Below are 20,930 nucleotides of genomic sequence, written 5' to 3' on the forward strand. Positions count from 1 at the left end.
AAAATATTATTGCATATTTCACATAATTTTCCGTTCAAACATCTCACGTATAACTAATGCAATATATAATGGTAAAGATACTAGTAAAATAAACTGCTAACATAAACCTACATTTAAGTATTATCCACTATCAAATATAGCTAACTCAGTATACGGATGTATCTAGAAATATACGGTGTCATAATAAAAAACTTTATGATGATTAGAATGCATTGATTAATGAGTTGAGTACCTTGCTATTAACGACAGTGCGATCGTATTCCCAATGATATCTTACGAGATTGAGCCCCCAGGAGATTGAGGTCAGTTTTATATCCATATAAAAGGCTAAAACTCCAAAATAACGTAAGCTGAAAATATATATCACAAATATGTGAAAAGAATAAAGCTCTATATGTATATTAAACACTTTACCCGATGATATTAGTTGAAACTAACGTTTAACAAAAAGCAGAATATAGTGTATTTTAATTTAATTTGATTAATTTTTGAAAGGATATGCTAGTATGTATAATTTACTATGGAGATGCTAGAGAAAATAAAGTAAGTGGAACACGAGAACATAATATAACTCCATTTCTGAAATAAACTTGTATGCTAATCCCTGATGGAGGAAACGTAAACTAAAGAAGCCTACGGCTTGTTTGTATCAATGTACATATTTATACATAAATATGCCAAAACATGGTAAAATCATTAAATTTAAAGTGACGATATAATAAGCATTACAAGAGTGGTGACTACATAAATACACGAAACATTTAGTAGGTAGCTGTGAACGATTAAGTGACCATTGAGGGATATAATTTCAATAATATATAATGGTATCTTTCTATCCAACACTACTAAAGTTACAACGTAAAGTCACAGACTATAACATTACAAATGGAAGAAAAATTTTGCATCACTAAGGTAAAGCTTCATCTTTTGGCAAAAATAGTTAATCTGCATAAATTTAATATTGAGCAGAAAAGTACAGGGTTACCTAAGAGGTTTTATAACTTATTTATTTTTTGTTATTCGAGAGAAGTTGGAAAAGTGTTTTTGATAGTGTAATAAAAACTAAAGACTAGCTCTTCTGTTATCATTGAATGTGTCAAGAGTTACAATAGTTACAGAAACTTATAATCATGGTAACACAAATATGGATTTGAAAAGTAGATGAGTAGTTCGTAGGAGAGCCCTTCTGTTTACGACCACGTCTTTTTTCTTTATTTGAGGAAGGTCTGTAGACCTCCATCGATCCTGCCCTAGGTCTATTGGGCAGGCCTTTGTTTTTGGAAGAAGATTCCAGCAACTAAGGACGTGAACGATTCATCGTTTTGCATATTGGGGTGGGAGAAGAAGGTGTACCCGAGGAAATGCACGTATCTGGAACCAAAGTAAGAGTATCTTGGGGTTTGCTGGAATGTATGTTAAGGTCAGAGATGGGTGTTGAAGTTGATTTCATTAACTTTTTTAACCACGAAGATCAAAAGACTTTTCATTTGGTTTGAGAACGATTCTTTTGGAGGTACAGAGAGATCTGTCTGCACTCCCACTGTAGTAGTGGAACGAAGTGCAGCAGCATATGTCCGAGTTGAAGTGGTGGACAGCAACTATCGAGTCTCAGGGTAAGTAATGTCTTAAATCGTTTTCAAACACTGCACCTCTTTTTCTTTTAACCATTTAGGGACAGATTGAAAGTGAGACGGGTGAGAGCAATTGCAATTGACGCAATTAGGGTCCATTTCACACTCATAGGCATCGTGATCCATGACACAGCAATGACCACATGTCAAGAAACCACGACATAATTGATGTTTTCGAGTGACCGAACCGCTTACACTGGAAACATCTGAGAGGGTTTGGAATGTATGGCCGTACCTTGCAATTAGGATAACCTGTCTTGATGTAAATGTAAGAATGAGGACATTGGTCGGCACCATAATTCCATCTTTGTGAGTGGATATACGCCTCACTGCAGAAACTCCTTGAGTAGATAAACCAGCAAGAATCTCCAACTCGGGGATGTTTTTCAAATCCCTCTCAACAATAACTCCTCGTGATAAATCAAAAGTAGCATGAGGTGTAAAGTATATTCCCAATTGCCTTTGAATGCAAGAGGAGTTCATGATGTTGAGATGTGGATGTTTACATCAATATGTCACCAGAGCAAAGCTTCTTTACTGCCTTTGGAGTACTTGCTCACCGTCTACTGACTTCTTACCAAAAACGAAAAAGAAAGAGGAGGCTCACATGTTTATTATACGACTTTTGAAAGCCTCTGGTAAACTCTTTACTGCTTTATTTACTTTTAATTTCTCAACTTTCTTACTTAACAAGGAAGTAATAGATTCAAGACCAACATTTTTTTCTCATAAAATTCTATGGGTTATGAAAATTGCTAATGCTAGACCTACACTTGCAAGAACGAAAGAAAAGAAAGAATTTAAAGTTTAGAAATTGTATAGTCTTCGGAATTATTTTAGTGTACAATCCACATGTTAACGTGTTAACATGCTTAAAATTTCTGCTGTTAGTTTCAACATTATCAGCCTTTTTTTTTAACAAGCCCTTTTCGTTTCTTTAATATATTTTTTAACCAGATTTCTAGCTTTCCTGTTATTATGTTAATCTTCCAACTTATCTGTAACATTAAACTTGTTATATGGCATTTATCTCTGATTTTCTTCTTTATATACTTAGTAAACAAATTAAGTTTCATCTTCTCTGTTATCCTTTTAATTGTCTGGTGTAATGGCCTCAAAATATACTATCTGAAAATAAAGAAATACATTTTCATTTATTTGTATTTCAGCAAGTGCCTAAACAGTTAAACACAATAATAAATAATTAATCCTTTCCAATCAACCCCTCAAGCAATCATTTCAGCTCATAATGCGTTAACATTAAATTTAAAACGGTATCCTCCTGGTTGACTCTTGAACTACTTGGTGTAGGAAACCGTCCTTAACCACTTCGAGTATTGTGTGTTTGTTTTTGAATTTCGCAAAAAGCTACACTAGGGCTATCTGCACTAGCCGTCCCTAATTTAGTAGTGTAAGACTAGAGGGAAGGCAGCTAGTCATCACCCCCCGCCAACTCTCGGGCTACTCTTTTACCAGCGAATAGTGGGATTGACCGTCACATTATAACGCCCGCACGGCTGAAAGGGCGAGCATGTTTGGTGCGACGGGGATTCGAACTCGCGAACCTCAGATTACGAGTCGAGTGCCTTAATCTCCTGGCCATGCCGAGCCACCACTTCGATAAAGTTATTTCATAGTGTCTGCAATTAAAGTCTCTCATAATTACACCAGTATCCTTATTCGTTGCAAGCCTGATCTAACTACGCTGTTTTCATTAAAATAATTTTTTTTGACAAGCGGCCTATAAAAATGGCCAATTAAATATTTCTACCTTTCATACAGATCCAACTTCTTGACTAACAAGTCTTCAATCCTAATAGGTTGCAGTTTATCTGTTTTATAAAAAAAAACAATAAACGCCCCATCATTTCCTTAAAATTTTCTATGACTATTAAATAATTCATAATCTGGAATTTCATAACAATATTTATCATCACTAGTTTTCCAATCTTATCAATTTTAAGTAGTTCAACTAGGACCAAGAACTTTTATTCTTAATATTAGAATAACAGCGGTTAAGATTGCACTTGATCTTAACGTGTTAAACTTGTCAGTCTTATCTGTGAAACTATTACTTAAATTTGTATGTTTTCCTATTTCTAAACTCCTCGTTTTCCTGATTACTTTATCAGTTCATCTATTCCAGATTTTCTGTATTCTCTTACCACTATGCAAATTCAAATTAAACTTTATTTTAATAATACATTTCGAAATCCGATCCTCAAAAAACATCCTATTACGTGACCTCATTAATATGACGAGAGTGATTTGTTGTAAGATTAAATACCAATGTTGCTTTATAATGAATATTTGTTGTACGTCACATTGAAACTATTTTGTAACGTTAACTCATCATTACAGTCCATGGCAGTTCGGGTAAGAAATTATTTAAATTTCTGATCAGTTCTTCACAAAAATTTTAACTGGTCTTTATTAGGTTTAACCGACCCACATAAATAGACGTAAGCGTGTGAATTACATATTATCAGTTGCAGATGTGGATATTTTATGGAGAGACAATTACAAACACGTATGTGCCTGTATGTGTAACATTAATAAAAAAAATTTAGGCCCTGCATAGCCAAGCGTGTTAAGGCGTGCGACTCGTAATCTGAGGGTCGCGGGTTCGCATCCCCGTCGCGCCAAACATGCTCGCCCTTTCAGCGGTGGGGGCGTTATAACGTGACAGCCAATCCCACTATTCGTTGGTAAAAGAGTAGCCCAAGAGTTGGCGATAGGTAGTGGTGATTAGCTGCCTTCCCTCTAGTCTTACACTGCTAAATTAGGGACGGCTAGCAGAGATAGCCCTCGAGTAACTTTGTGCGAAATTCAAAAAAACAAACAAAAACTCTTTAATTGAAAACAAAAGTTTCTGATTATATCACCCTTGAAATGTAAATTATCCTTATTTCAAACTAGATGAACACAAAAAATAATGTAACTTAAAATTACTATTTTAATACTAATGAAAAGGTAAGGTTTTTCTCCATTGGCATTTTAATAGTCATCACACTTCACTTGGATCGATTATGTCAATTCCATGCTACAGGGACATCCTCTTAATTCCATTCGTCATGGAGATTTAGTATATTCTTTAAAAATTGGCCAAATACTTCCCATAATCCTAGGGCCTTCATCTGTAAGACTGAAGTGGAGAAGATACTTTCACGAGACGAAAACACGACTATGGTTTTATGAAAAAAGTATGGAAATATACGTTTGATGATAAAGTTGAACATTTTCATCGACTCAAGAGAGACTGTTAGGTTGGTATTTTTATACTTATTTTAGGTCCACAAGCCCCGTAAGTGTTCAGTTTCGAATAATCACGAATTTCGGATCATTTCCTGCAGAGTGGTTTCCATTATAAAAGGCTCTGTTGTGAGATTTTCATGTCAAAAGACCACTACTTCTTATGCTTGTTTTTCATAGGTCATCTAGTGCACAAGGACGACGGTTTCCCAGCACCTTTTTAAACAGTCCAAATGTACACAGATATATATAGGTGTTATATTTAGCGACTTGACCGGTATGTTTCCACGTCGAATAGCACGCATACCCGTTTTATTTTCCAACTGACTGAAAGCAACGTGTACCACTTTTCTAAATTGAAAACCATCTTGATTATGTTGCATTCAACACGAGTACGGCTATTTACACTGACCTTTCTATTAATGGATTTTTAACCTATTACAAGATACTGCATTAACTTGATTATGACTTGTTGCAAGTCTGTTTCTGGTTAGTCTTGACATCGCAAGTTGATATATATTCCTTTGTTTTCAAAGAGCATTAAGTACAAGAGATATAACCATCTTGGAAATCCTAAATTCTCAAAAGGAACACATTTTGATATTCCGAGTGTATGAATACTTTGCATTAGAAATAGCTGCTATACATACTCTTTACAAACGCGATTAAATTTTGGTGGCGTTTGGGTGTTTGTTAGTCAACTAAAGTCACATTGGGCTATCAGCTGTGCCAGACACTCGGAATCGAACCCCGAGTTTTATTCAATATAATTCCATAAACTTATCATTGAATCACCAGGATTTAATTTTGGTAGCATTAAACAATCTACAAAACATAAAAATTTCAAAATGAAAATTACCGTCACTTTATATCAGCCAAGGATATCGTGTAATTCGTTAAATTACATATTCGAAGCAATTTTGGTATAAAGTACTTAACCGTTTGTATCATTCTATTTGCATGTTTTATAATTAGAATATACAAAAATAACTAAAATAACTCTTCGTAAGTAAAAGTAATATTATCATTAATATTTATAGAACCGGCATGGCCAGGTGGGTTAAGGAGTTCGACTCGTAATTTGAGGGTCGCGAATTCGAATCCCCGTCACATCAAACATGCTAGCCCTTCCAGCCGTGGAGGCGTTATAACGTGACGGTGAATCCCACTATTCGGTGGTAAAAGAGTAGCTCAAGAGTTGGCGGTCGGTGGTGATGACTAGCTGCATTCCCTCTTGTCTTACACTGCTAAATTAGGAACGGCTTGTGCAGATAGCCTTTGAGTAGCTTTGCGTAAAACTAAAAAAACTAATATTTATTTGTTTGTTTTAGAACATAGTTACATTGGATCGAAACGTTGTTAGCTCCTCTACATAATGCTTTCTTTACCTATACCATACGTTTTTTATATATATAATCTTTGGTGTTATCGCAAACTCACAACTGATGGAAGCAGAGTTGAGCAGAGTAAAAACAAATATTTGCCTAGGTTTGAACTTACGCTGTTGTCCTGTTTTAACAGATTAATCCATAATTTTGATGTCGTGAATCAGTGATGTTTCGTCATGCAAGACAAAGTGCTCGTAGTCTCTTCAATTATTGTTAATAGTTAGTGTTACTAAAGAACTCATAGTGTCAAAACTGTTCCATGTGTCTGTTGCTTAAAGAAATATCCAGATATGCCTTGAAAAGCTGTTACTTGGAAGTATTGGTTATGATGCAATGGATAGTCATAAATATAACTATTTCTCTTCCATAAACAGAACAAGGAAGTGGAAACACACTAATTGTGATAACTTATTCTGCTTTACAGGCTGAGAAATATTGTCTGACACTACAACATTGTGTGTAGCTAAGTTGCTATAATACTTCGGAATTCCAGAGGTCAAAAGTCTAGTTTTAATGGTTTCGCGTTATATTGCATGTTGTTGAAGGCTGACACAACTATATAATTATTAGTAAAACAAGCAGCGAACAGTGTAAATGTGGTACGCAACATAGAAAAGGGTATGATAAATATATCAAGGATAAAGCTTCAATATGAAGACTTGCCAACCTTTCGGCTGGCATCATGCCGTGTTTTATCACGTGTTTTATATGTTCATTATTTATCTTCTTAAATCTTCCTGTTTGTTAACGGTATCATTCCATTTTCTGTAAAATTCTAAAGTGAATTTTAGAGTAAAATATTAAAAAATCATCGTATTTTACGGTATTCGTAATTAAATATTTTGTAGAAATAACAAGAAAACAAATCAATATAAGTAGTCCTATTAACGTCCATAGACGTAGCTATTACGAATAGGTCTTATCTGCTTTATAAAAGTTACTAGTAATACCAATGATAGATCTTGTCTGCGTTATAAATATAATTAGTAATAATAACAACAAACTTTGCTTACTCTGGAAACGTCATAATACAAATAATAAATATTATTTTCTCTAAAAATGATAAACAGTACTTTAGGTGTGAACATAACTTTCTCATTTAGTTCCTTACTAAAGGCTAAAAGATCTGTACTGCATACTTATTTTAGCAGAATGAAATAAAATGTCTCTAATGTTCCATATTAATACAGAAAGTAGTTCAGAAGTTCACTGAAAAGTAAGTAATTCAGAACTGAAGAGGTTTTGGAAACTAATTATGAGTGGTGTGGAATGAAGCGTTACAGGCTTACCTTATAACAATATCGGTGAAGGTATTGCAGGTCAACTTCAAGGTTACGTGCTTCGGAACATTATTAATACGCATAATGAACTCCAAATGCCAATAGGTAAAAGTGTAGGCAATGACAGATGAACCATATTAAACAAAAGATAATCAAAACTGCTTCTCAAGAACAATAGTTGAATGTGCTCTTATCATAGCAAAGATTGAGTTGCAAGGTCAAACTTTTTGGAGGTCATTATAACTTTGAAAATTCCTAGATCCTCCTATAGAACACGTCTGCTTCTGGATACGTTAAGAATCAGTTTAACGTGTTCTACTCTATGAAGTGTTTCACCAGGTTCCATGCAGATTAGAAAATATGTCAGAAGCTGGATAATACAGAATCATTTGGGCAGAGATTTCTTGCAGGCAGATCAACAACATCAAATGATACCCGCAGTTAAGCCGCCATGTTGACATATCTAAACACTTTGTACTACTTTTGACACAGTTATTGATTGTTTTCTACCATTTCATATACTGCTGGAATTTTTACCTCGTTTGTAATTATGCCTATTATTGTTGTGGGAATATTATTATTTCTACCTAAAATATTTCATTTGTTATTTTCTACACTTCAGCAATTGTCATTTTAGTGTATAATGCGCATTAATACAAGATTCGAATGGTATGACCTGAAGAAGGCCTTCAATGACTTTAGTGGCATTGTTATAGAGTAGGCTAACGACACTTATTACTGTTTTATTATGTCTTCCTATTTCTGAATTTTTGCCTATCACTGGATTTCTGATTTGTTTGATTGATTTTGAATTTCGTGCAAAGCTCCACGAGGAGTATCTGCGCTAGCTGTCCATAATTTAACAGTGTAAGTATGGCAGAAGACGGATTTGGAAACAGCCATAAGAACAGCTTATCTTCTCATGTTGTTCCAAGTGCCCAGACCTCTTAAAATGTCTTCCTAACACACCCAGAGCCATTTGGTTCCTTTAGGAAATTGTCCAAGCATAACTTCAAAACAAGAGTATTTAATAATACTTCATGTCTACCCTGAGTATGAGAGACCTAGTTCTAAGACAATGCCTCCATTCTCTACTGTGGGCGTGGTGCGAGAAACATGAGGAAAACTAAAGATCTCTCATACGACTAACACATTACCCAATTCTCAATCTAATTGCATATTTGTGACAAGCTTGAAATATAGAGTTGTCATTACTATTCTATGCCTATCTTGCTTCATGAATTGCATACAATATTAACGACTAAATAAACTCCCTCAGGACAATTTCCAGTGCCTTGTGTATTTTATGCCAAATTGCACCAATGCTGTTATGGGGGAAAAAAGGAATGCCCAACCTAGTATTTTTGTCAAGTGGCCAGCATGTCAACACAAGTCACGTTGAGTTGGAAATTGTATAATCAACTTCCACATAGAGGCCATATCCAATCCATGATTTATTTCCATTTAGTCCAACATAGATTTTTAAAAGACTGTATGAAGATATTAAAATAATTCATTAGAAATACACATTTACTTTATACTAATTGGCTTTGTAACATGCAAGATCATATCTTGTATAAACACTGAGCACTAACAAGTTTATTGGCCATAAACTTATGTACACTCTGGTGCTTAATCACGTTATGATTTGTAACACTTGGTTTTGTATCATCTAAGCTTGTAAGAAAGGCAACTATATTTTGTTTTGGATACACTTCTTAATAAATGACATATTCAAATGATAATCAAATCATTTGATAGTTCAAACGGGTTAACGTATATTTGGATTATGATGTTACTACACAAGTAGTCAATTAAATACGAAATTCTTAATGTACGTCAACAAATTTTGTATGAATCTTGTTATAGCATGTCATTTTCCTATAATGCATTTTTCCTTGTTATTTTTTAAAATTATTTCAAAACACTTAAAAATTAGTAATAAAAGGGTTTAACTTTAAACCAAAGGATGCAGACACCTGAGAGCGTGACTGAAAAGCTGGTGCCCAGTGAGAGGTCACGTACCCGTTGATGTTATGGGCATGTAATTCCAAAGAATGCTCCCAGTGAATGTATAGTTTCAAAGTGTGCCTTTTTAGCTACAGAAAAGATGATCTATGAGGGGAATAAATGATGTGTAACTAACAGTATGGCCAATTGCTAAAACAGATGTTTTTATTCATAGAGTGACGTGTTTGAAAATAACCAGAAAGTTCTGTAATGTAGAGTAATACCAGAGGGTTAGTTTGTAATTAAGCACAAAGCTACACAATGGGTTATCTGTACTCTGCCCACCAAGTGTATCGAAACATGATTTCTAGAGTTGTAAGTCCGCAGACATACAGTTGTGGCACTGGGTAACAATACCAGAGGGCACTTCTAAAGTTAGAATTGAACGATGTGTTTCTGACTTTTAATTAGTTCTTAATAAACTTTATTTTATCCTTCAAGTGTTTCAGACGTGATACCAGCTCTGCATTATTATTGTGGTCAATTTTATACATTATATATAATTTCACTACAGTATCCATGTTTCGAGTTATAAACAAAACGTTTGAGCCGCTCAAAATTATATGTTATGTTTGTAAGAGCTTAATTACACGTATAGCAAACTTCATCTGATTTACTCAACCGATTAAACTTGGTATTAAATTGTACGCGAAAGATCTGATAATTGACTGCAGGGCCAGGACTTGAACACAGAGAAATTATTGAAGGATAATATATAACGTTAAATTTTGTGAGAGAAAATCTATGAGCTGGAAGAAATTCTGGAAACATAAGATGAATCAAAGACTTCTAGCTAACAGTTCACTAATTCTTCTATAGTTTAATAAATTTTTGATGATTCATGACTGGCTGATCATAACATCACCCTGCTGTAAGTGTATTTATACGCGCTGTCTATCATATTGAAAGTGAATGAAATTTAAAATTCAGAATAAGTGAACTTTAAAGTATTGTTAAAAACCAAAGTGAAAATTCTACCCTAGATGAGCATACATGTTAAACTGGTCACGTTATCCATGGGGAAAAATGTTAAAAATATATTAGAGAAACTATAGAAATAATGAAGCACAGTAAAAAAATTATATTTGAAATGAGAATGAAAGATTGGACGATCAAAACATATGTTGGTGGGATCATTTGTTTTAAGCATGTAAACTAAGTAATCAGATGTTGAATAAAGATATGTAAAAAAGTTAAAAGTACGTGCATTTGTATACCAATAGAACTGCAAAGTTACTTATTTCTGCCAAGAGAAAAAGTGTCAACTTACGATGCAATACATGTTTATCGTAAACAACACAATAATTTTCTCTTCTGGGGATGTTAATAAACAGCCAATTTTTATCTGCTTACTTCTGTAGGAATAAGTAATTCTGATGATATTGTATGTGAAATTTTACGTATAGAATATGAATAAAATATCAAAATATAATTTTTACTGTTTCTAGCATTTAAGGTTCACTAACTAAAGACTGTACTGGGCCAGGAATCCAATAGACATAATTTTTTAATAATTTTTGCACAAAACTATTCGAGGGTTTTCGAAGTGATAAATTGGAGGGAAGGCAGCTTGTCAAGACCACCTACAGCTAACTGATTTGTTATTTTCATATAATAGTGGGATTTTACTGTCACTTTTATTACACGTGTGCCGCTCTAAAATACGAATAGTGATTTTTGTTTTGTAAAGAATTAAGCACGAATCACAGAACATTCGATTCACAGCCTGGCATGTGAACTGCAAGGTTTGTTTATGTTAGAACAAAGCGATGTTGGATTATCTGCAGTATGCACTGTGGGGATCGAATCACGGATTTTATCCTTGTAAAACTGTAGTCTTACGGTTGTTCCTTTAGGGGACGCAAATTATTACGGTTCACAATGTTACATTTTTTGTGAACAAGGTACGTTAAATGTTCAGTTTTACAGTGTACTGGAAGAGGGCGGATAGCTCCATAGAATTTTACCAAGGGTAGATAGTTCTATATAGTACCATCAGAAGTCACCCCATAAATTGGAACGGACGAACATAGACGTGTTCCACCAAACCTGCGATTACAAAATTAATGTTACAATATCCTCGTTGCAAAATAATAATAATCATTTGATTGCATAACACAGTCAAAGTATTCGTTTTTATTTAAGCTTTATAAAAAAAATACGCAAAGTGTGAATGCATTCATACCACACTGAATGAAAATGCCCATTGTAGCGCTTTATGATTCGACATCCACTTAAATATAGATGATTTTGTGACTTAAGGAATTCTTGAGCATGTACGATAACAGAAGATTTTAGTCCATCTGGAACCTGAACAAGGGCCAACCGGTATAATTCAGTGACAAACGCTGAATCGACTATTAGAGTGGGCTTCATATTTATTCAATGGTCTCGTATAATTTTTATCTACTGCCCCTTAAAATCACATTTCTAATATAAACGTGGGGATAAATAAATCCGATTTATTTCTGAAGTTAATTCTTAATTCACAAATACGGTTCTAGGACTTCGGTTATCACCAAAAGCTTTAAGCACATAAAAAAAATAACTGTTCGTGTGTCGAAAACTGTCTCTTGAAGTTAAGTTAGTTGTAAGTAGGAAGTAATTTTTTACAACTACATGTAATTGAAGTATAACAGTGAGAAAATGGCGGTAGCTTATTGTAGTACATTCTGACAGCTGAAAGTTGTTTTTCGTTTCTAAGCTACTTTTTTTATAGCTATAAGTGTGTGTGTGTTTTCTTATAGCAAAGACACATCGGGCTATCTGCTGAGTCCACCGAGGGAATCGAACCTCTGATTTTGGCGTTGTTTTATAGGTATAAAAGTTATTTTTTAAACCTGACGTGGTGCAAGAGTGCAAACGACTCATACATGAAATACTACTAAAACGTTTTTTATTGTATTGACAATAAATTTGAAAATAAACACAAATAAGGTTATAGAAAACTATACATTTAATAAAAGTAATTGTGTTACCAGCTTCCAAATATAAGAGTTTTAGTACAGATATTAACTCAAAGGTCTGACGTTTCGTTTATTACAACTTTCAGTTATGTAATACAAGAGTGCAAAACTTAGTTCATCCTGAATTAAAGTACATATTTTATATTGATGTTTCTGGTTCATTGATCACCGGAAACTGGTCTCCTGACACTTCCCCATCGTTTAACGTTTCTTCCTCAATCTATTTCGTAATGACTATTTTTATTTTTGTCGTAGTTTGTCACACTTAAAAAATGTAAACATACTGTAACACTTTTTCAACATAATAATTCATCTTTCTTTTTCAAAAAAGTAGATAATCCATTTTGTTAATTTATGCATTTTTCTCAGTATAGGGAAAGTTACAAATTTACAAAAAATAATTTTGTTGAAACTAATAATTAGCAGTATTTTAAGTCTACGTAAACTTTAATCAATTCGTTTGTATTTCTTCAGAAATCCATCTTGGTGGAGGCAACGCAGTCCATTAGAAAGAACATTATGTAGTATTACTACAGTATCTCTCATAATACTGTTTGCCATGATTGTGGCATTAGCTGTGGTCGCTTATGACTATCAGAGGAACTTAGGTATGTCATTTGGCTTTTATCGAGTGTTTGTAGATGGTTCTAAGAACTTACAAATATTATTCACTTTGGTAAGTGTTCACGTTTAAAACGTTTTAGTATGTAATAAAGGATAGAATTTCATCATAATGAGGAATCCACTTGAAGTAAATATAAAGTAAAGACGGCTTATATGTGTGTTAAAATTTACTTAAAACACAAAATATAGTTAGCAACGTTTCTACCTCCTTAGGTCATCTTTATTGTTACTTTCTTGTGTTTTTAAATAAAAGTTTTTAATACATTTATCAACCGTTTCTACTATATAAGGATATAAAATGTTTGTTAACATAATACCACTTACTGCTAGAGTCTAAAGAAGCAAGAGTGGTAATACAGTGACATAAAATGACAGCTAGAAAATTTTTTTTTCAGTGATAATTACTTTGTTTTTAATATTCCAATTTTTTTGCCTCTGTTTTCTCTAACTTAACAAAAATGTATGGGAAAAAGTAAACATAGTTATGTATGAAATTCAGTCCTAGATAAATATCACAGATTTTTTATAATAAATATAATAAAACTTGTCAAATAATCAAACGTTAAGATATTCCACTCTCATCCACAGCTGACAGATTGAACAAAAATCAGGAAGGGAAAGACATTTCGACAACAGAACACGTTTGCACAACGCCAGAATGTGTAACTACAGGTAAGGGAAAATGTTTTCTTTTTAAAAGAGGTGAACCTGTTTTAAAAGCAAGTGTATAATAGAAAACATTCTTTATAAATTCCAAAGCATGAAACAACACTTTCTCAAGTTCACGTACAGCTTCCGTGACTACTTCACAGGCGCTGAACACCGAACAAGGATTCTATGCCACAATAATATACGCAATTAATTCAAATCAAATTACAAGTATATGGTAAATGAATAAGCTTTCAATTAATCTCATACCTACTACAAAATTTTTGCTGTCAAAATTATGAAGTGTACTTGATGCTATATGATGTGCTCCCCAGTAGCACAGCGTTATATATGCGGACGTACAACGTTAGGAATCGGATTTCGATACTCGTGGTGGGCAGAGGACAGATAGCCCTTTGTGTAACTCTGTCCTTAATAACATACAGACATACCTATATGACCTACAATTCTTGCTTCCAAAAGTACGTAGAATATTTGATGTTATACGATGCAAATACTTGCCTTCAAAATTATGTAATGTACTTCATCTTACGCCTTCAAGAGATATCCTATTGATTTTCAAACACAGTGAAATTTTCAAACGGGTCTTTTTTTGTACATACAGTAAAACTTTAAGTTACAAAAATGGTGAATAATGTCTAAAGAACATTCTATACAACAGATACCGAATAATATGAATAAGGTTTAAACATCATTCTATGTTACAGGTTCCGAATAAAACGAGTGGTATTCAAGCAGCATTTTATTCTATATGTAACAAATGATATGAATACCTGTCTGTGGTACACGTTCTGAATAAAGTGTCTAATATTTAAACAATGCTACATACTACATATCATATAGTACAAATTTTTAATTAGGGAAAAATCTCTAATACTACCTTACGAATACAGGGATAATTTATAATGAATATTCTATGATACAAGTTTTGAAAACAATTAACAATATTTTGGGTCATACATTTTGAGTGAAATTATTACTCACTGAATACTAGACTTCTTGTGCATTAAATTTATTCCACTACTTTATAAATAACGTTTTAGATGAACATTTGTCAATCAAGGGATGTACGTGGTTTGGCGCTGTAATACATTTTTAGATTTCGCGTTTGCGGAACCGGTCTCGAACCCTTGGAATACAACAACATATTCCTTACACCTTAAAGAGTGGGTTTGTTACACGAGGAATATGAAATCTCTTAACGTGGGTAGTGGATGTAAGGCTGCTGACCCTCTGATCTAAACGTGGTATCACGTTAACAGTTTACCATATATAACATTGTTACTTAATATTCAGCAAAAGTGAAGAATTCCAGGACTGAATAAAAACTATGTTGACTGGTAACTTATGGGGGAAAGGAGATGGTGCCGAAATACCATTTCTTACACATTTCTGATTTTAAATCCATAGCACACAAACTAAGAGTAATGAAAAGTATATAACAAAAACAAAAATTTATTGTGTAGTGTGATTTTTAAATAACCATTTTTATAGAAAAAATAACGTTGAAAGATATGACTATAGTGTCTAACCAGTTTTATATACATCCTTTATATTAAGTTTTACAATCAGTAGCTACTGTTGCTATGTGATTAAAGATATCAAAGAGAGTATACGATGAAGAAAACATCATTTTATAATACACAGTAGCCCTAGAACTAATAACACTAAACATATCTCATTTTGTATTATTACTCCTAAAACACAGACCCTAAAAATAAAATGTGTTCTCAGAATAATGGATAAGAAGAAAATTATTTCTCAGCTCAGATTAATTTTGTGTTAGTCCGGCTTCATGACCCGAAAATCTTTGATAAAAAATAAATGGTTTAAATCATATATATATAATGCATAGCAAAAACAACAATGACGCACATTTTACTCAGAAAAAAAAAATGGGTCTCATAAGAGTTCATTTGTTGAAACCAGTTTCAGTTTTTATGCTGCACAGATTCACATGACAAGTTGTAGATAAACAAGCCACTTGCAATGATGCATGTCGATCGCAGTTCGGACTCACTAAACAAACCTAGGTCCGGCTCATTTTTTTGTTGTTGTTTTTACAGCGGCGACAATACTCAAGAATATAGATCACTCTGTGAATCCCTGTGAGGATTTCTATCATTTTGCATGTGGAGGATGGATCAAAGAACAAGTGATTCCAGAAGACAAGTCCGACTTATCCGTCTTCTCGTTGCTTCGAGATGAACTAAAAAAAAAACTGCGAGGTTAGTAGTAGACTTGACAACAAAATAATGTGGCAGAAACTGTAAGAATTTTGTTGCACAGACCGAAACGTGTAGAAGAAACTGTATGAAAATTATTTCACAAAACGAATCGTATACGAGAAACAGTTAGAATAAGACACTTTGTGATAATAATAACATACAGACACATGTCTACTCTTGTTTTACCACAGAAATTTTGTAATAATTATATAACATACAGCCAAATGTCTAGTCTTGTTTTATTACAGGCACTTAGTGATAATCATAACATATAGTCATATGTCTAATTTTCCTTTACTACAGACACTTTGTGATAATCATAACATATAGTCATATGTCTAATTTTCCTTTACTACAGACACTTTGTGATAATCATAACCTACAGTCATATATTTACTCTTGTTTTACTACAAAAAATTGTAATAATCATAACATACAAGCATATGTCTACTCTTGATTTACTAGAGACACTTTGTGATGATCATAACATATAGTCAAATGTTTTACTACAGACACTTTATCATAACCATAACATACAGTCACAATGTGAGTGTTGTTTTACTAGGATACTTTATGGTAATCATAACATACAATCATATCTGTTATCTTGTTTTACGGGAATCACTGTGATAATCATAACATACAGTTATATGTCTTTTCTTGTTTTATTACAGGCACTTAGTAATAATAATAGCATACAGCCGTATGTCTACTTTTGTTTTACTACAGACACTTTATGATAATCATAACATGCAGACATATATCCGCAACATTCAGTCTTTTGTGTACTCTTGTTTTACTAGAAACACTTTATGATAATCATAACATTCGGTCATATTTCTGCTCCTCTTTCACAAGAAGCACTTTGTGATAATCATAACATACAGTCATATGTCTACTCTTTTTTTTACTACATACACTTTGCGACAAGCATAACATACAGTCATATGTCTACTATTGTTTCACTAAGACACTTTATTATAATTATAACCTATAACCATATGTCTACTCTTGTTTTATTACAGACACTTTGTAATAATTATAATCTACAGCCATATGTCTACTCTTTTTTTACTACAGTCACTTTGTGATAATCATAACATACGGTCATATGTCTACTTTTGTTTTACTATAGACACTTTGTGATAATCATATAATATACAGACATATGTGTACCATTGTTTTACTACAGACACTTTGTGATAATGATAACATAGAGTCATATGTTTACTGTTGTTTTACTAGAAACCCTTCGTGATAATCAAAGTTAAAGTCAAGTGTTTTCTCTTGTTTTATCAGAGACACTTTCTTACAATCTGAAGCTAGAACAAAGTGTTTATTAGAGACTGTAGATAAGAATTCAGAGTTAAAGGAAACGTTATTAATGAAAATGATCGAAATTAAAATCGAGATAATTTCGTACGAAGTATATTTTGTGGAGTATAATGTGTAATGCTCGATTGTGTATAAGGTGTGTAGATAATGCTACAGTTGTGGAAGGTACTTGAAATAAAATTCGTTATTTGAGTGACTGAGAAATACTTAAGAAATTATGAATTAATTTCTTATACTTATCCCAATATGCGCCTTAAAATGAGAAGATAATTTTCATTGTTATTATTAGCTCTGAAATGTACGTTATAGGACAAATATATTTAACTTAATCAATTATTTTCACTGTAGTTCTGGTAGAACAACCTACAACAGGAAGAGAACCAGAGTTCATCTTGAAAGTGAAAAATATGTACAGCACTTGTATGGATTTGAGTAAGTGTACAAGTTTTCTGTGTTACGCATGTTACGTATTACAATTTCAAATCGCCGGAAATTTTAATTTAGTTAATTACATGTTAAACACTATCAAATTTATGATATTTGCCAAAAAGACTGACACAAACAATTTTCTTTCTTAACATAAATATATTTCAATATCTAAAAACATAAAATACAATGTATGATAACGGTTGTTACATATAGTTATTTATATACAAAAATTTTACAAACTCACAAACAATATTCAGTCTTTTAGGTAAAGATACACTTACTTACCGGGAATGCTAGCTAACTATACACTTACTTACCGGGAATGCTAGCTAACTATACACTTACTTACCGGGAATGCTAGCTAACTATATTTTTCACACGTGAGTTTTTTCTGGTAAAGTTATGCGTTGGGTTCGTAGAAATACTAATGTCCGAATTTAATTATCTTAAGTTGAATAGTTTCTAATGCTCAAAATATGCAAATATTTCTGATCAAATATCTGTGGTATTGCGATTAATAAGCGTTAATAACAATTATAGCTTCCGAGGACTATAGCACACTGAATGTAGGAGACCAATAGTATTCTATTATTTGTCTCTCAGCGTATTGCGATAGCTAGCTTTTACACTCAGTAGGCTAGATTCTAGAAAGTTCAACAAATTCAAAAATGCGCTAGTGTTTTCCTAAAACGTATATTGTTGATTTTTACATTCGAAAATCTTCTAAAACTTTAGATAACAGACGAGACTTGCGCAGTACACATTTAACAATATACGTTAGATGCATTACACCGCCCTCCGTTAATATAGCGGTATGGCCACGGATTTACAATACTAAAATCAGTGGTTCGATTCCCCTCGCTGAGCTCAGCAGATAGCCCGATGTGGCTTTGCTTTAAGAAAACACACGCACATGCATTAACCTGAAGCAACCGTAGATATTAAGATAAATGTGTAACAGGAAACCAATTACATCTGTTAGAAGAGTTATTACTACTTTGTTGCATACAGCTCTATCGAATGCACAATGTGTGTTATTCACATCAGATAAACTTGTTTAATAGTAAAATAACAAGCACTGCTCCACGTATTATTGCACTGTCGAATAAACAACACGTATCAGATGTACTTTACTATATATATCTACAAGAATATTCTTTACACATAATTTGCTAGATTTAATGCATTTTGCCCGCCCCAATGGCTCAGCACTGTGTCTCAAGACTAAAAATCATATGTACAATTTCAGAAATATGAAATAAGCACTATTAAACATAGAACACGTGTTACCATATCAAGTGAATGTGAAATTTGAGTTATAGTGTGAATATTTTGTACGGGTTCTTAATGAAATGATTAAACTCACACGAACACTTTAAGTAAAATATTAAAATATAATCTAAGTTATGAAAAGACGAACATTAGACAAGTGCCATACTTTATCATAGTTCATGCACCGTAAAATACACTAAATTGTCATTACCATTTTGTTTGAAGATAAACTCAACAGATCACATTATGAATAGTGTGGTTATGTGAGTGCACTAAAGATAGTTTATCTTCGTTTAAAATGTAGGAGTGAGGTTATGTTACCACAATGAAATAAGCTATTCTTTGTCTAAAATATAATGATGTGGTCATGTTAGTACAATCAAATTCGCCATTCTTTGTCTAAAATGTAATAGTGTGGTCATGTTAGTAAAACCAAGTCAGTTATTCTTCGTCTAAAATATAATAGATTTGAATGTGTAAGATGTAAGAATGTAAAAAAATACTTTCTTTTACAATAAGTTGGATAATAAGTCATATAATGTTTATAAAATCAATGTTAAGAGAAGTTTAAAATAACATGGTGAACAGTTTTTTGTTCCACGAATATAATAAAGAACATAGGTGATTTATTCAGAAGAAAGTGGTAGTGGTATGCCATTAGATGCTTATATGGATATATTTGTTTTTGCATTGCTTTAAACTAACACAGTACTGTTTAATATTAGAAATAATAGATCAGAGGGCTTCCGAGCCCTTAAAGAAGGTACTTAGAGAGATGGGTGGATGGCCAGTTGTAGAAGGGAATGGATGGAATGAGAATAGCTTTGACTGGCTGGAAACGCTCATCAGATTCCGTAGGCATGGTTACAGTAATGATATCCTGGTGGACCTATGTGTAATCACGGATTATAGAAATAACTCTAAACACATAATTGAAGTAAGTTTTACTTTATCACTTTTTAATAATCTGTAAAGCGTTCGACACCTACAAGTGTTTTAAATACGGTACTTTGATTTTTATGATTTAACTCTCCCTAATCTGGCCTGAAAAGAAAACAAAGAAACAAGTAACAATTGCTTTAACCTTAAGTAGCAGCTTTGGGAGAAACATTTTATTAACTTAGAAAATCAATAATAGCATAAAGGTGTTTGTATTTACAATGAGAATCATCATCTTATATAGTTTTAGGATTGACGTTCTGATTTCAAATTATGATTTATTTTTTAAGTTGGTCGAATACGATTCATTGGTACAAATTATCAGAAACAGCATTAGAATAATTCTGAAATATGAGTTAAACTATAATTCAATCTAATTAACACTACTAATGTCTATACTCATACAGTATTAGTACCAATGAAACTCTAAAATAACCTATGATGTCACAAAAAAGATAGTTGAATGGAAATGTTGTTTTAATGTCAATGAGAAAGTATGAACCTGCTATAGACAGTAACTAAGTGTCATGTTTTACATGCTACGTCGTGCTCTAACACAACAGATATAGCATAAAACAACATGTGTGAGACTAGTACTCTGGGTATTACAGAAATGACACTTACGAGGAATGTGTTATGTGTGTGGAAACGTTAGTTTCAACATATACGACTTGGGTTCCAGAAGCTTTTTAAGATGTAAAACGAGAGTGCATTTATAAAATCTTCATTGTGGAAGGTGCATGAAGACAAGCGACATATCCAGTGTGGAACGTACTAGGAGATAATCGACATCTACACAGTGGAAGGGTATAGGAAGATAAGCGCCATCTATACTGTAGAGTGTAGAGGTTGCACTAAAAACAATCGACACAAAGTGTATCCATACCATAGAAGGTGCACTAATTTG

The 20,930-nt window shown here is 33.0% G+C and overlaps 1 protein-coding gene across 1 annotated transcript in view; it reads left to right on the forward strand.

Moving 5' to 3' along the window:
- Window positions 1-20,930, forward strand: part of LOC143230472 (neprilysin-2-like) — an 84,886-nt gene that overhangs the window by 36,750 nt on the left and 27,206 nt on the right. Inside the window, exons 2-6 of the mRNA XM_076464103.1 lie at window positions 13,002-13,135; window positions 13,740-13,823; window positions 15,887-16,048; window positions 17,732-17,815; window positions 19,810-20,021. Of these exons, the coding sequence (XP_076320218.1) occupies window positions 13,002-13,135; window positions 13,740-13,823; window positions 15,887-16,048; window positions 17,732-17,815; window positions 19,810-20,021 (676 nt within the window). The remainder of the gene's footprint in view (window positions 1-13,001; window positions 13,136-13,739; window positions 13,824-15,886; window positions 16,049-17,731; window positions 17,816-19,809; window positions 20,022-20,930) is intronic.

This window comes from Tachypleus tridentatus, chromosome 10 (genome assembly GCF_004210375.1).
Source record: "Tachypleus tridentatus isolate NWPU-2018 chromosome 10, ASM421037v1, whole genome shotgun sequence".
Classification (NCBI taxonomy): domain Eukaryota; kingdom Metazoa; phylum Arthropoda; class Merostomata; order Xiphosura; family Limulidae; genus Tachypleus; species Tachypleus tridentatus.